Genomic DNA, 13,990 nt, shown 5'->3' with positions numbered 1-13,990 from the left:
TGTCTCAGAGGAGCACCAGGACAAGACCACAGGAAACAGATGATTCTTCTGCACAATCTGACTTTGCTAAAGCCTGGAATTGAACTACTGGTTTTCGTCTGGTCAGAGGAGAACTGACCCCCCAACTGAGCCTGGTTTCTCCCAAGGTTTTTTTCTCCATTCTGTCACCGATGGAGTTTCGGTTCCTTGCCGCTGTCGCCTCTGGCTTGCTTAGTTGGGGTCACTTCATCTACAGCGATATCATTGACTTGATTGCAAATAAACCCAGACACTATATCACTGAATTCAATGATGAACTGCCTTTACCTATCATTTTGCATTATTGAGACACTGTTTTCCAAATGAATGTTGTTCAGTGCTTTGACGCAATGTATTTTGTTTAAAGCACTTAGCACTATATAAATAAAGGTGATTGATTGATTGATTGATTTAAAAAAAATAATAATTATACATCGAAGAATCCTTAAAAAAGTATCGCAGATTCCAAAATAATATTTGGTAGCACAACTATTAATAGTTCTAATAATAAATCATCATATTTTCATGATTTGGAAACATGATTTGATTTCATGAGCTGCACATCACAGAAATAAATTATATTTTAAAGGATATTAAAATATAACCCATTATTTTATAAATTTTATTTTGATAATTTTGAATTATTACTGAAATACAACCTTTTTTGTTTCAAACAGTTCATTGAACAATAATAAATGAAGTACCTGAAGCTGACAATGTAGTAAATGTATAATAATTAGCAAAGATTATTAATTTAGCGCTGTAAAGGCGCGTGTGAGGGGCGGAGACGCGCCGCGGAGCGTCAGACCGAGTGAGGACCAAACACAGCAGAACAGTAGGAAACTTCACTCCTCTTATTATTTCTCTTTTACTGTCTATAGCGATTTATTTTTAGATACGTGATCTGAGTCTTTCATAGAGTTGTAGAGTTATTAGAGAAATAGAGTTATTTTTTACATTCTTCGGTCGAAGTTTTCAGATCGGGACTTCGGAGCCTGATCGCGACTCGGTTGATTCAGATCGGCACTTCGGAGCCTGTTCGCGACTCGGTTGATTCAGATCGGCACTTCGGAGCATGTTTGCGACTCGGTTGATTCGGCACTTCGGAGCCTGTTCGCGACTCGGTTGATTCAGATCTGCACTTCAGAGCATGTTCGCGACTCGGTTGATTCGGCACTTCGGAGCCTGTTCGCGACTCGGTTGATTCAGATCAGCACTCCGTAGCATGTTCGCGACTTGGTTGATTCAGATCTGCCCTCCGGGGTATGTTCGCGACTCGTTGATTCAGATCGGCACTTCGGAGCAAATTCATTTTAATTAAGTAAATGTTTTATTCATTATAAAAGTTTTAAAATTGCTTGTTTTATTTTTTTTATAATTTTTCTTATAAAAAATATCACATAAAAATAAATAAATAAATAATAAACACCTGATGGAAACTAATACAAATTCAAAAAATGTGCATAAACGTATGCATTCAACAAAGTAGGATACATTTCTTATCTGGTAAGAAAACATGCACATAAACGACGTTGGAAACACTTAAATGTGCATCATAAAACACGTGACTGTGTGATAGGAAAAAAAAACTATTTTGTTGCAAAAATATCTGCAAATGTGGTAAGAAAAATATATTCTCTTAATAGTTAGTTATATTCCTCACCCCTTTGGCAGATATCTTTGCTTGTGTTAAGAGAATGAATGATAATCTGCAGTGTCTGGCTCACTCCAGTCTCGGATGGTTCTGTCGTCTTTGCTGATCTCCATCCGAACACAGCGTTGACCTTCTTCACCAGCTCCTGACCGCCGTCTCTTATCCTGCGTGCGATCTCAGAGAACACCAGGTCGCTCTGCAGGCCGAGGCTCTGTGAACGATCCGCATCATCACGCTGTGCTCGGAGTCTGGTCTTAGATGTGTGTGTGTGTGTGTGTGTGCAGACCTGCGGAGACCCGGCGCTGACACACACATCCGTCTGCAGATCTATATTTGCTCCAGACAGCACCACGTCTCCGCTCTCCTTCACCTAGAGCCAGAACAGATCAGCGCTGAACACACACTGAACACACACTAAACACACACACCGAACGCTTCGTCACCTTGCACTGGATGTGAATCCTGTTCCCTTCCTTCCACATCTCCGTCTGCAGAGACTGTCCCATATACACCGGCTTCACGAAACGCACCTGAAGCACAGATCAGGGTTATTAACAGAAATTCATTAATTAGATGATATGCAGTCAATTTGGACTGAGAATACACATCACTATTATTGTGATAAATGAGAAAAGCATTGAATAGACATTACAGAATGAATCTTTACAAATTCATTTTTTCACTTTGCATAAATAAAAATGATAAATAATATTGAAATTATACTTTAAATGTGAATCATTTGAGTCAGTTCGGGAGTTCGGAGCGCAAATCATTTGAGTCCGTTCGGGAGTTCGGAGCATAGACACAGAAATAGACACAGCGACCCCATTGGAACTCAATTGAGACAAGTGAAGCCCGTTTTTAGCTATTTTTAGCACTTCCCTTTCTGACGTGCAGACTCAAACGAAGCTTGATGACATCAGCAACCTGTCTGACAGATGTAAATATTCTAGTAAACTGCCATCGTTAATCCTGCAGAGACGGCGAGCTTGAGCGGGGAGTTCTTTGGCATGAGTGAACAGGAGTACACACCTGCTAGTGACATCAGCATCATCTACACACCTGCTAGTGACATCAGCATCGTCTACACACCTGCTAGTGACATCAGCATCGTCTACACACCTGCCAGTGACACATCAGCATCGTCTACACACCTGCCAGTGACATCAGCATCGTCTACACACCTGCCAGTGACATCAGCATCGTCTACACACCTGCCAGTGACATCGGGATCGTCTACACACCTGCCAGTGACATCAGCATCGTCTACACACCTGCCACATACATTAGGTATGGTGTGACAAGTGAACTATAAAGTAAAAGTAAATGTCGCAACTTATACAAAATTGCAATCGTTTTTGATACTTTCTTTTGAACGTTTAAAATATGCGGTTTCCATGTCATTTTACAATCAATAATTACTCCAAGAAATTTTATATGATTTACTCTAATTCATTTTCATTAATAGTGATCCTAATCTGATTATTTATCTCTTTATTACTAAATACCATAAATTTCGTTTCATCTAAATTTAGTGATAATTTGTTCAAATCAAACCAATTCTTTAATTTATATAATTCTTTCTCTACCACCAACACAAGCTCTATAAGATTTGGGCCAGAACAATAAATTGTTGTATCATCCGCGAAGAGAATAAAATTAAAAATATCCGATACTTTACAAATATCATTTATATATAACAAAAATAACTTGGGGCCCAAAACGGAGCCTTGCGGAACGCCACAATTAATTCTCTGAAAGCAGGAGGCAGCTCCATTTAAATAAACATATTGAAAACGATCTGTTAAATAATTTTATAACCAAGAATATACATTTCCCCTAAATCCATATTTTTCCAGTTTATATAATAATATTCTGTGATCGATGGCATCAAAAGCTTTCTGTAAATCTAAAAAAAACTCAGATTGTATGTCATTTTTTATCTACTGATTCTGATATATTTTCTACCATTTTAACAACTGCCATTGTTGTTGACCTATGAGCTCTGAAACCAAACTGATATTCATTCATTATATTGTTCACTTCAACATAGCCATCTAATCTTTTAACAAATAATTTCTCTAATATTTTTGAAAATTGTGACAACAGAGAAATAGGTCGATAATTACAAAACAAATGTTTGTCGCCACCTTTATACAAAGGGAGAACTTTTGATACTTTCATTTGGTTTGGGAATATACCCGTTTTAAAGGAGTGATTACAAATATATGTAAATGGATAAATAACATTTTCAATAACATTTTTAACCATAAACATATCAAACCCATCATTATCAATTGACTTTTTATTCTTGCAGTCTTTCACTATTTTCAATATTTCATCTTTATTGGTTGGGTTTAAGAAGAATGAATTTGCACTTTCATATGTAACCCCAATTTCCATTCCATTATTTGGAATGGGTACAATTTTCTTTGCTAAATTATTGCCCGTTTACAAAATAATCATTAAACTCTTTAACTATTTCCTCTGTATGACATATTGTATCGTTGTCTTTATTAAAGTAATTAACACTATCCATATTGCTGTGTTTTTTATGTATTAAATCATTAAGTACCTTCCATGTTCCCTGAATGTTTTGTCTATGTTGTGTCAGCAATTTTGTGTAGTAATCTTTCTTACTATTTCTAATTATAATCACTAGTTTATTCTTATACGTTTTATATTTGCTTTCAGCATCTTGAGTTCTGGAATGTATACATTTCCTGTATAATAAATTTTTCTTCTTGCAGGACTTTATAATTCCTTTAGTAAACCACGGTTTCTGCATATTGCATTTGTATGTTATCGTTTTAATTGGACAGCATTTATTATAAATTTCTAGTAATCTCGCCAAAAAAATACCATAAGCCTCATTTGGATTTTCATAACTATAAATCTCATCCCAGTTACACTTATTTAATTCCATTTGCAGTGTTTCAATTGCTTCAGATGTTCTATGTCTCACTGTTCTTGAATATATAGTTGGACCTAATGGTGGTTTAAACACATTTTGGAAACATGCAAAGACAGGCAGGTGGTCACTAATATCAGTCATTAGAATACCTCCATCAATTTTACCAATATCATTTGAAAATATATTATCAATTAATGTTGCTGATACTGTTGTTATTCTTGTTGGCTTTGCTATTACTGGGAATAATGTACTATTATAAAAAGCATTAATAAATTCTGTGGTCTTCTTATGTCCACCTGGATTAAGCAGGTCAACATTAAAGTCACCACAGACAATATTTGTCTTATTTCCATTTGAATTGAACATGTTCCCTATAAACCCATTAAAAATATCCAATGATGAACCAGGTGTTCTATATATACAGCAAACAATTATATTCTTTTGTTTTTCCATACGAATCTCAACAGTAACACATTCTAATATATTTTCAATAGTGGTTGACATACTAGCCATTTTATTACATTGCAGACTTGAGTCCACATAAAGAGCGACTCCACCTCCTCTCCTATCTTTTCTATTCATTACAAACATTTGATATCCCTCTAATTCTACATCTGCTAATTTGTCTTCGTCCAGCCATGTTTCAGAAACAGCTACAACACTAAATTTTGGCAACAGGTTCAAAAAGTCTTTGATTTTTGCTGACTACACAAATATTTATCCGGATCAATATCTCTTTCAGTGTCATACTTACTATAATTTGTATCATCTATCTTGTAATCATCCATATGTAATATATTGTCATCATCAATATTACATACTGCCATTTATAAAAAAATAGACTAATGTAACAAAAACAAACATAAACTAAGCGAAATTCTCTACAAGTCCGTACGATAGTCCACATGTCCAACAACAAAAGAAGTAAATCTTCATAAGGTTCATCACCCATTTTTGCAAAGAGAATTGTAATCTTCTTATCTTGAAAAGTAATCTTATCAACGGTATTGAATATGTATCTCATACAGTTTGCAATTAGAGTTACTTGAACTCTTCCAGGTCTTTTGTTTCCCTTACCATGATCACCTTTGATTCTTCTGGCAACCCATTTGTACGGACCAAAACACGACCATTTCTGGTCCATGTCGCCTGTATCTTCTTTTGTTTCCACAAACTTCTCGCTTGCCTCGCAATATCTGCGTTCTTTCTGGTAAGGTGTTCGTTGATGTAAATGCCACTTCCCCTTAACTTGCGTGCTTGTCGCAGTAAGTCATCCTCGCACTTTCTGTTCGCAAAGCGAATTACTGATTAGCAGGCTTTTGCTTACTGGGAAGCCGGTGACAAGCCGATATATCCTTCATGTCAATGGTAATGTCCTTTTTTGCAAGAAAAGTTTCCACTTGTTGCTCCAGTGTTTGCAGCTCCTCTACCGGTGCGTTTTCCCCGTCCATAGCACACCCAGTGCCAGCTGCAGCTACTCGGGCATAACTTCGATGCTTTGTTTCCAATCCATTAATGATTACTTCGTCTACTCGCATATACTGTTCTAGGTCATCAATTCTTCTCTCTAACCCATTACCTCATCCTTCTCCGAAAGAAGTATTTTTAGATCCTTCACTTCATCCACCAGTGTCACTGACATCATGCTCCTCCTCACCTGCTAGTGACATCGGCATCATCTACACACCTGCTAGTGACATCAGCATCATCTACTCACCTGCCAGTGACATCGACATCGTGTACACACGTGCTAGTGACATCAGCATCGTCTACACACCTGCTAGTGACATCATGCTCCTCCTCACCTGCTAGTGACATCAGCATCGTCTACACACCTGCTAGTGACATCATGCTCCTCCTCACCTGCTAGTGACATCAGCATCATCTACACACCTGCTAGTGACATCAGCATCATCTACACACCTGCTAGTGACATCAGCATCGTCTACACACCTGCTAGTGACATCAGCATCGTCTACACACCTGCTAGTGACATCATGCTCCTCCTCACCTGCTAATGACATCAGCATCGTCTACACACCTGCTAGTGACATCAGCATCGTCTACACACGTGCTAGTGACATCAGCATCGTCTACACACCTGCTAGTGACATCAGCATCGTCTACACACCTGCTAGTGACATCAGCATCGTCTACAGACCTGCTAGTGACATCATGCTCTTCCTCACCTGCTAGTGACATCAGCATCATCTACACACCTGCTAATGACATCAGCATCGTCTACACACGTGCTAATGACATCAGCATCGTCTACACACCTGCTAGTGACATCAGCATCCTCTACAGACCTGCTAGTGACATCATGCTCCTCCTCACCTGCTAGTGACATCAGCATCGTCTACACACCTGCTAGTGACATCATGCTCCTCCTCACCTGCTAGTGACATCAGCATCATCTACACACCTGCTAATGACATCAGCATCGTCTACACACGTGCTAATGACATCAGCATCGTCTACACACGTGCTAATGACATCAGCATCGTCTACACACCTGCTAGTGACATCAGCATCGTTTACACACCTGCTAGTGACATCATGCTCCTCCTCACCTGCTAGTGACATCAGCATCATCTACACACCTGCTAGTGACATCAGCATCGTCTACACACCTGCTAGTGACATCAGCATCGTCTATACACCTGCTAGTGACATCAGCATCGTCTACTCACCTGCTAGTGACATCAGCATCGTCTACACACCTGCTAGTGACATCATGCTCCTCCTCACCTGCTAATGACATCAGCATCGTCTACACACGTGCTAGTGACATCAGCATCGTCTACACACCTGCTAGTGACATCAGCATCGTCTACAGACCTGCTAGTGACATCATGCTCTTCCTCACCTGCTAGTGACATAAGCATCGTCTACACACCTGCTAGTGACATCATGCTCCTCCTCACCTGCTAGTGACATCAGCATCATCTACACACCTGCTAGTGACATCAGCATCATCTACACACCTGCTAGTGACATCAGCATCGTCTACACACCTGCTAGTGACATCAGCATCGTCTACTCACCTGCTAGTGACATCAGCATCGTCTACTCACCTGCTAGTAACATCAGCATCATCTACACACCTGCTAGTGACATCAGCCTCGTCTACACACCTGCTAGTGACATCAGCATCGCCTACACACCTGCAAGTGACATCAGCATCGTCTACAGACCTGCTAGTGACATCATGCTCTTCCTCACCTGCCAGTGGCATCAGCATCATCTACACACCTGCCAGTGACATCAGCATCATCTACACACCTGCCAGTGACATCAGCATCATCTACACACCTGCTAGTGACATCAGCATCATCTACACACCTGCTAGTGACATCAGCATCGTCTACACACCTGCTAGTGACATCATGCTCCTCCTCACCTGCTAGTGACATCAGCATCATCTACACACCTGCTAATGACATCAGCATCGTCTACACACGTGCTAATGACATCAGCATCGTCTACACACGTGCTAATGACATCAGCATCGTCTACACACCTGCTAGTGACATCAGCATCGTCTACAGACCTGCTAGTGACATCATGCTCTTCCTCACCTGCTAGTGACATCAGCATCGTCTACACACCTGCTAGTGACATCAGCATCGTCTACACACCTGCTAGTGTAATCAGCATCGTCTACTCACCTGCTAGTGACATCAGCATCGTCTACACACCTGCTAGTGACATCATGCTCCTCCTCACCTGCTAATGACATCAGCATCGTCTACACACCTGCTAGTGACATCAGCATCGTCTACACACGTGTTAGTGACATCAGCATCGTCTACACACCTGCTAGTGACATCAGCATCATCTACACACCTGCTAGTGACATCAGCATCGTCTACACACCTGCTAGTGACATTAGCATCGTCTACAGACCTGCTAGTGACATCATGCTCTTCCTCACCTGCTAGTGACATCAGCATCGTCTACACACCTGCTAGTGACATCATGCTCCTCCTCACCTGCTAGTGACATCAGCATCATCTACACACCTGCTAGTGACATCATGCTCCTCCTCACCTCCTAGTGGCATCAGCATCATCTACACACCTGCTAATGACATCAGCATCATCTACACACCTGCTAATGACATCAGCATCACCTACACACCTGCTAGTGACATCATGCTCCTCCTCACCTGCTAATGACATCAGCATCATCTACACACCTGCTAGTGACATCAGCATCGTCTACTCACCTGCTAGTGACATCAGCATCGTCTACACACGTGCTAGTGACATCAGCATCGTCTACACACGTGCTAGTGACATCAGCATCGTCTACACACCTGCTAGTGACATCAGCATCGTCTACACACCTGCTAGTGACATCAGCATCGTCTACACACCTGCTAGTGACATCAGCATCGTCTACACACCTGCTAATGACATCAGCATCATCTACACACCTGCTAGTGACATCAGCATCGTCTACTCACCTGCTAGTGACATCAGTATGGTCTACACACCTGCTAGTGACATCAGCATCGTCTACACAGCTGCTAGTGACATCAGCATCGTCTACACACCTGCTAGTGACATCATGCTCTTCCTCACCTGCTAATGGCATCAGCATCATCTACACACCTGCCAGTAACATCAGCATCATCTACACACCTGCTAGTGACATCAGCATCATCTACACACCTGCTAGTGACATCAGCATCATCTACACACCTGCTAGTGACATCAGCATCATCTACACACCTGCTAGTGACATCATGGTCTTCCTCACCTGCTAGTGGCATCAGCATCATCTACACACCTGCTAATGATATCAGCATCATCTACACACCTGCTAATGACATCAGCATCGTCTACTCACCTGCTAGTGACATCTGCATCGTCTACTCACCTGCTAGTGACATCATGCTCCTCCTCACCTGCTAGTGACATCAGCATCATCTACACACCTGCTAGTGGCATCAGCATCATCTACACACCTGCTAGTGACATCAGCATTATCTACACACCTGCTAGTGACATCAGCATCATCTACACACCTGCTATGGCATCAGCATCATCTACACACCTGCTAGTGACATCAGCATCATCTACACACCTGCTAGTGACATCAGCATCGTCTACTCACCTGCTAGTGACATCAGCATCGTCTACACACCTGCTAGTGACATCATGCTCCTCCTCACCTGCTAGTGGCATCAGCATCATCTACACACCTGCTAATGACATCAGCATCATCTACAAACCTGCTAGTGACATCAGCATCTTCTACACACCTGCTAGTGACATCAGCATTGTCTACAGACCTGCTAGTGACATCATGCTATTCCTCACCTGCTAGTGACATCAGCATCGTCTACACACCTGCTAGTGACATCATGCTCCTCCTCACCTGCTAGTGACATCAGCATCATCTACACACCTGCTAGTGACATCATGCTCCTCCTCACCTGCTAATGACATCAGCATCATCTACACACTTGCTAATGACATCAGCATCATCTACACACCTGCTAGTGACATCAGCATCGTCTACTCACCTGCTAGTGACATCAGCATCGTCTACACACGTGCTAGTGACATCAGCATCATCTACACACCTGCTAGTGACATCAGCATCGTCTACACACCTGCTAGTGACATCAGCATCGTCTACTCACCTGCTAGTGACATCAGCATCGTCTACTCACCTGCTAGTGACATCAGTATCGTCTACACACCTGCTAGTGACATCAGTATCGTCTACACACCTGCTAGTGACATCAGCATCGTCTACACACCTGCTAGTGACATCATGCTCCTCCTCACCTGCTAGTGGCATCAGCATCATCTACACACCTGCTAATGACATCAGCATCATCTACACACCTGCTAATGACATCAGCATCATCTACACACCTGCTAGTGACATCAGCATCGTCTACTCACCTGCTAGTGAAATCAGCATCGTCTACACAGCTGCTAGTGACATCAGCATCGTCTACACACCTGCTAGTGACATCATGCTCTTCCTCACCTGCTAGTGGCATCAGCATCATCTACACACCTGCCAGTGACATCAGCATCATCTACACACCTGCTAGTGACATCAGCATCATCTACACACCTGCTAGTGACATCATGCTCTTCCTCACCTGCTAGTGGCATCAGCATCATCTACACACCTGCTAATGACATCAGCATCATCTACACACCTGCTAGTGACATCAGCATCGTCTACACACCTGCTAGTGACATCAGCATCATCTACTGTATTGGCGGACCACTCTTAGCTTGGACGCATTGCTTAGCTTCTTTGACAAGCTATCCAACACAGAGAAACTTAAATTGTACCTTTTTTGAGGTGGATGACACGGGATTCCAGCCGATAGATAAACAGGGCAGGTAAGCAGAGCAAGGCAGGTAGCAGGCAGGTAAGTAGGTTGGTAGTAGCAGACAAAGCATGGACTCCAGTAGTCCAACAAACGATTGGTAAGTGGTTGAAAAAAATGGTGGTTAATGAGGTATTTTGCGCTGTAAAATCATCCTACGTGTTTATTTTATAGTGGTTGGACAATCTGATGATGTTCTTGGCACTCTAAATAGCCTATACCATTGCCTAATAAGAATCTTCAATAAAGTTACTTTACGTATAGTCACAGGAGCGAAGCAGTAGTATTATTCGATGAGGTAGGATATATCGATAGATATAGCTAAAATTTTGCGCTACTGTAGGAAAATCTGAAGAGGTAGGACAAATCGACAGAACACCGGTCATGAGACTGAGCTAAAGACTTTGCTGGATAAAATTGTGGTTGTGTGCTGTGCTTTGACCAATATGTGTCCAAGTATTGTTGGGAAGGCGTCATGTTTTTTTTTTTTTTCAAAATATTTTGTAGTTTTTCTTCTCACATGTATTTTTTTTTAGCCATGTCTGTAAATAAAATACACAAAGATTGAATGAAATTCTGCCTCCTTTATCTGTATTAAGGAAGAATTGAGCGAAATCAGTGTTTTTTGGTTGCAAAGCCAATTACATAACTTAAATAGTAGTAACAACCAACTTAATTTCAGTTTCTTTACATATTTAACATCTAAATACATTTAAATTAAAACATTTACAGTATTGTTCAAAATAATAGCAGTACAATGTGACTAACCAGAATAATCAAGGTTTTTCGTATATTTTTTTATTGCTACGTGGCAAACAAGTTACCAGTAGGTTCAGTAGATTCTCAGAAAACAAATGAGACCCAGCATTCATGATATGCACGCTCTTAAGGCTGTGCAATTGGGCAATTAGTTGAATTAGTTGAAAGGGGTGTGTTCAAAAAAATAGCAGTGTGGCATTCAATCACTGAGGTCATCAATTTTGTGAAGAAACAGGTGTGAATCAGGTGGCCCCTATTTAAGGATGAAGCCAACACTTGTTGAACATGCATTTGAAAGCTGAGGAAAATGGGTCGTTCAAGACATTGTTCAGAAGAACAGCGTACTTTGATTAAAAAGTTGATTAGAGAGGGGAAAACCTATAAAGAGGTGCAAAAAAATGATAGGCTGTTCAGCTAAAATGATCTCCAATGCCTTAAAATGGAGAGCAAAACCAGAGAGACGTGGAAGAAAACGGAAGACAACCATCAAAATGGATAGAAGAATAACCAGAATGGCAAAGGCTCAGCCAATGATCACCTCCAGGATGATCAAAGACAGTCTGGAGTTACCTGTAAGTACTGTGACAGTTAGAAGACGTCTGTGTGAAGCTAATCTATTTTCAAGAATCCCCCGCAAAGTCCCTCTGTTAAAAAAAAGGCATGTGCAGAAGAGGTTACAATTTGCCAAAGAACACATCAACTGGCCTAAAGAGAAATGGAGGAACATTTTGTGGACTGATGAGAGTAAAATTGTTCTTTTTGGGTCCAAGGGCCACAGGCAGTTTGTGAGACGACCCCCAAACTCTGAATTCAAGCCACAGTACACAGTGAAGACAGTGAAGCATGGAGGTGCAAGCATCATGATATGGGCATGTTTCTCCTACTATGGTGTTGGGCCTATTTATCGCATACCAGGGATCATGGATCAGTTTGCATATGTTAAAATACTTGAAGAGGTCATGTTGCCCTATGCTGAAGAGGACATGCCCTTGAAATGGTTGTTTCAACAAGACAATGACCCAAAACACACTAGTAAACGGGCAAAGTCTTGGTTCCAAACCAACAAAATTAATGTTATGGAGTGGCCAGCCCAATCTGCAGACCTTAATCCAATTGAGAACTTGTGGGGTGATATCAAAAATGCTGTTTCTGAAGCAAAACCAAGAAATGTGAATGAATTGTGGAATGTTGTTAAAGAATCATGGAGTGGAATAACAGCTGAGAGGTGCCACAAGTTGGTTGACTCCATGCCACACAGATGTCAAGCAGTTTTAAAAAACTGTGGTCATACAACTAAATATTAGTTTAGTGATTCACAGGATTGCTAAATCCCAGAAAAAAAAATGTTTGTACAAAATAGTTTTGAGTTTGTACAGTCAAAAGGTAGACACTGCTATTTTTTTGAACACACCCCTTTCAACTTATTGCCCAATTGCACAGCCTTAAGAGCGTGCATATCATGAATGCTGGGTCTTGTTTGTTTTCTGACAATCTACTGAACCTACTGGTAACTTGTTTGATACGTAGCAATAAAAAATATACTAAAAACCTTGATTATTCTGGTTAGTCACATTTTACTGCTATTATTTTGAACAATACTGTACATATATAAAGAGTCCAGAGAAATGATGAGAAACTGAAAATTGTTTGAGGTAGGTTGTGGGTGATAAGTCACAGACACATGACTCTTCTCTGGCTGGTGCTGCTGAGTCCCACGCAGTCTAAATTGAACCATTGTATAGGACAGTTCTGATTATCGCAAGCAAACATGTCATCAAGCTCTTCAGGCTGTCTGCAAAAGCACAACACAGCCTTTTCACATGCCCTTCTTCTGGGCTGGAGTGTGTTACCTTGACCAGTCGCTCTGCTCGTAAATATGGAGTCCTTTGATTCTCTTTATTTTCTCGTCATATCTCATCTTTGCATTAGGATTTAGTTTTAGGCGTTATGGTCCGACAATGTTTTCTTTAGCCCGCTGCATTCTGTAGGAGTATATTCTGTTTTTCACGCACATTTTTCATTATTTCCATGCCAGAACACTAGCCTGCTATTAGCCTGTTAACTGGCCAAACATACCCAGAATTCTTTGTGTTCTTTTGTGTTCTTTGTGTTCTGACGACGTTGCTGCCCAGTTGGTCACATGTGTTAGCGATCTCTATTGACGGTAGCTAACATTAGCATATAAGCCCGCACTTTTTGATATTCAAACAGGCGGCCTCTGAACTAACTCAAACAGTGATTAAAATGCTGAAGCTTAATTTTCATTATAAAGAGGCAG

At 41.0% G+C, this 13,990-nt stretch overlaps 1 protein-coding gene across 1 annotated transcript; it reads right to left on the bottom strand.

The window, feature by feature from the left end:
- Positions 1 to 567: 567 nt before the first annotated feature.
- Positions 568 to 2,340, bottom strand: LOC113098343 (peroxisomal multifunctional enzyme type 2-like). The gene is made up of 4 exons (XM_026263368.1): positions 2,116 to 2,340; positions 1,959 to 2,042; positions 1,792 to 1,883; positions 568 to 574 (listed from the first exon to the last, which is right to left on the bottom strand). The coding sequence occupies exons 1-4, from the start codon at positions 2,176 to 2,178 to the stop codon at positions 568 to 570; spliced, it is 246 nt and encodes an 81-aa protein (XP_026119153.1). The 5' UTR covers positions 2,179 to 2,340.
- Positions 2,341 to 13,990: the final 11,650 nt, after the last annotated feature.

This window comes from Carassius auratus, unplaced genomic scaffold (assembly GCF_003368295.1).
Source record: "Carassius auratus strain Wakin unplaced genomic scaffold, ASM336829v1 scaf_tig00216529, whole genome shotgun sequence".
In the NCBI taxonomy this organism is placed as follows: Eukaryota; Metazoa; Chordata; class Actinopteri; order Cypriniformes; family Cyprinidae; genus Carassius; species Carassius auratus.
Note: the sequence above shows the minus strand (reverse complement) of the source record. Positions and strands in the feature narration are given on the sequence as shown.

What these genes read in the sequence shown, in the direction of transcription:
- LOC113098343 (XM_026263368.1), bottom strand. Translation starts at nt 2,178, where the DNA reads ATGGGACAGTCTCTGCAGACGGAGATGTGGAAGGAAGGGAACAGGATT. An exon ending in GGATTCACATCCAGTGCAAG is followed by an intron (nt 2,043 to 2,115) that starts GTGACGAAGCGT and finishes TTCTGGCTCTAG; the next exon opens with GTGAAGGAGAGCGGAGACGT. An exon ending in TCAGCGCCGGGTCTCCGCAG is followed by an intron (nt 1,884 to 1,958) that starts GTCTGCACACAC and finishes GATCGTTCACAG; the next exon opens with AGCCTCGGCCTGCAGAGCGA.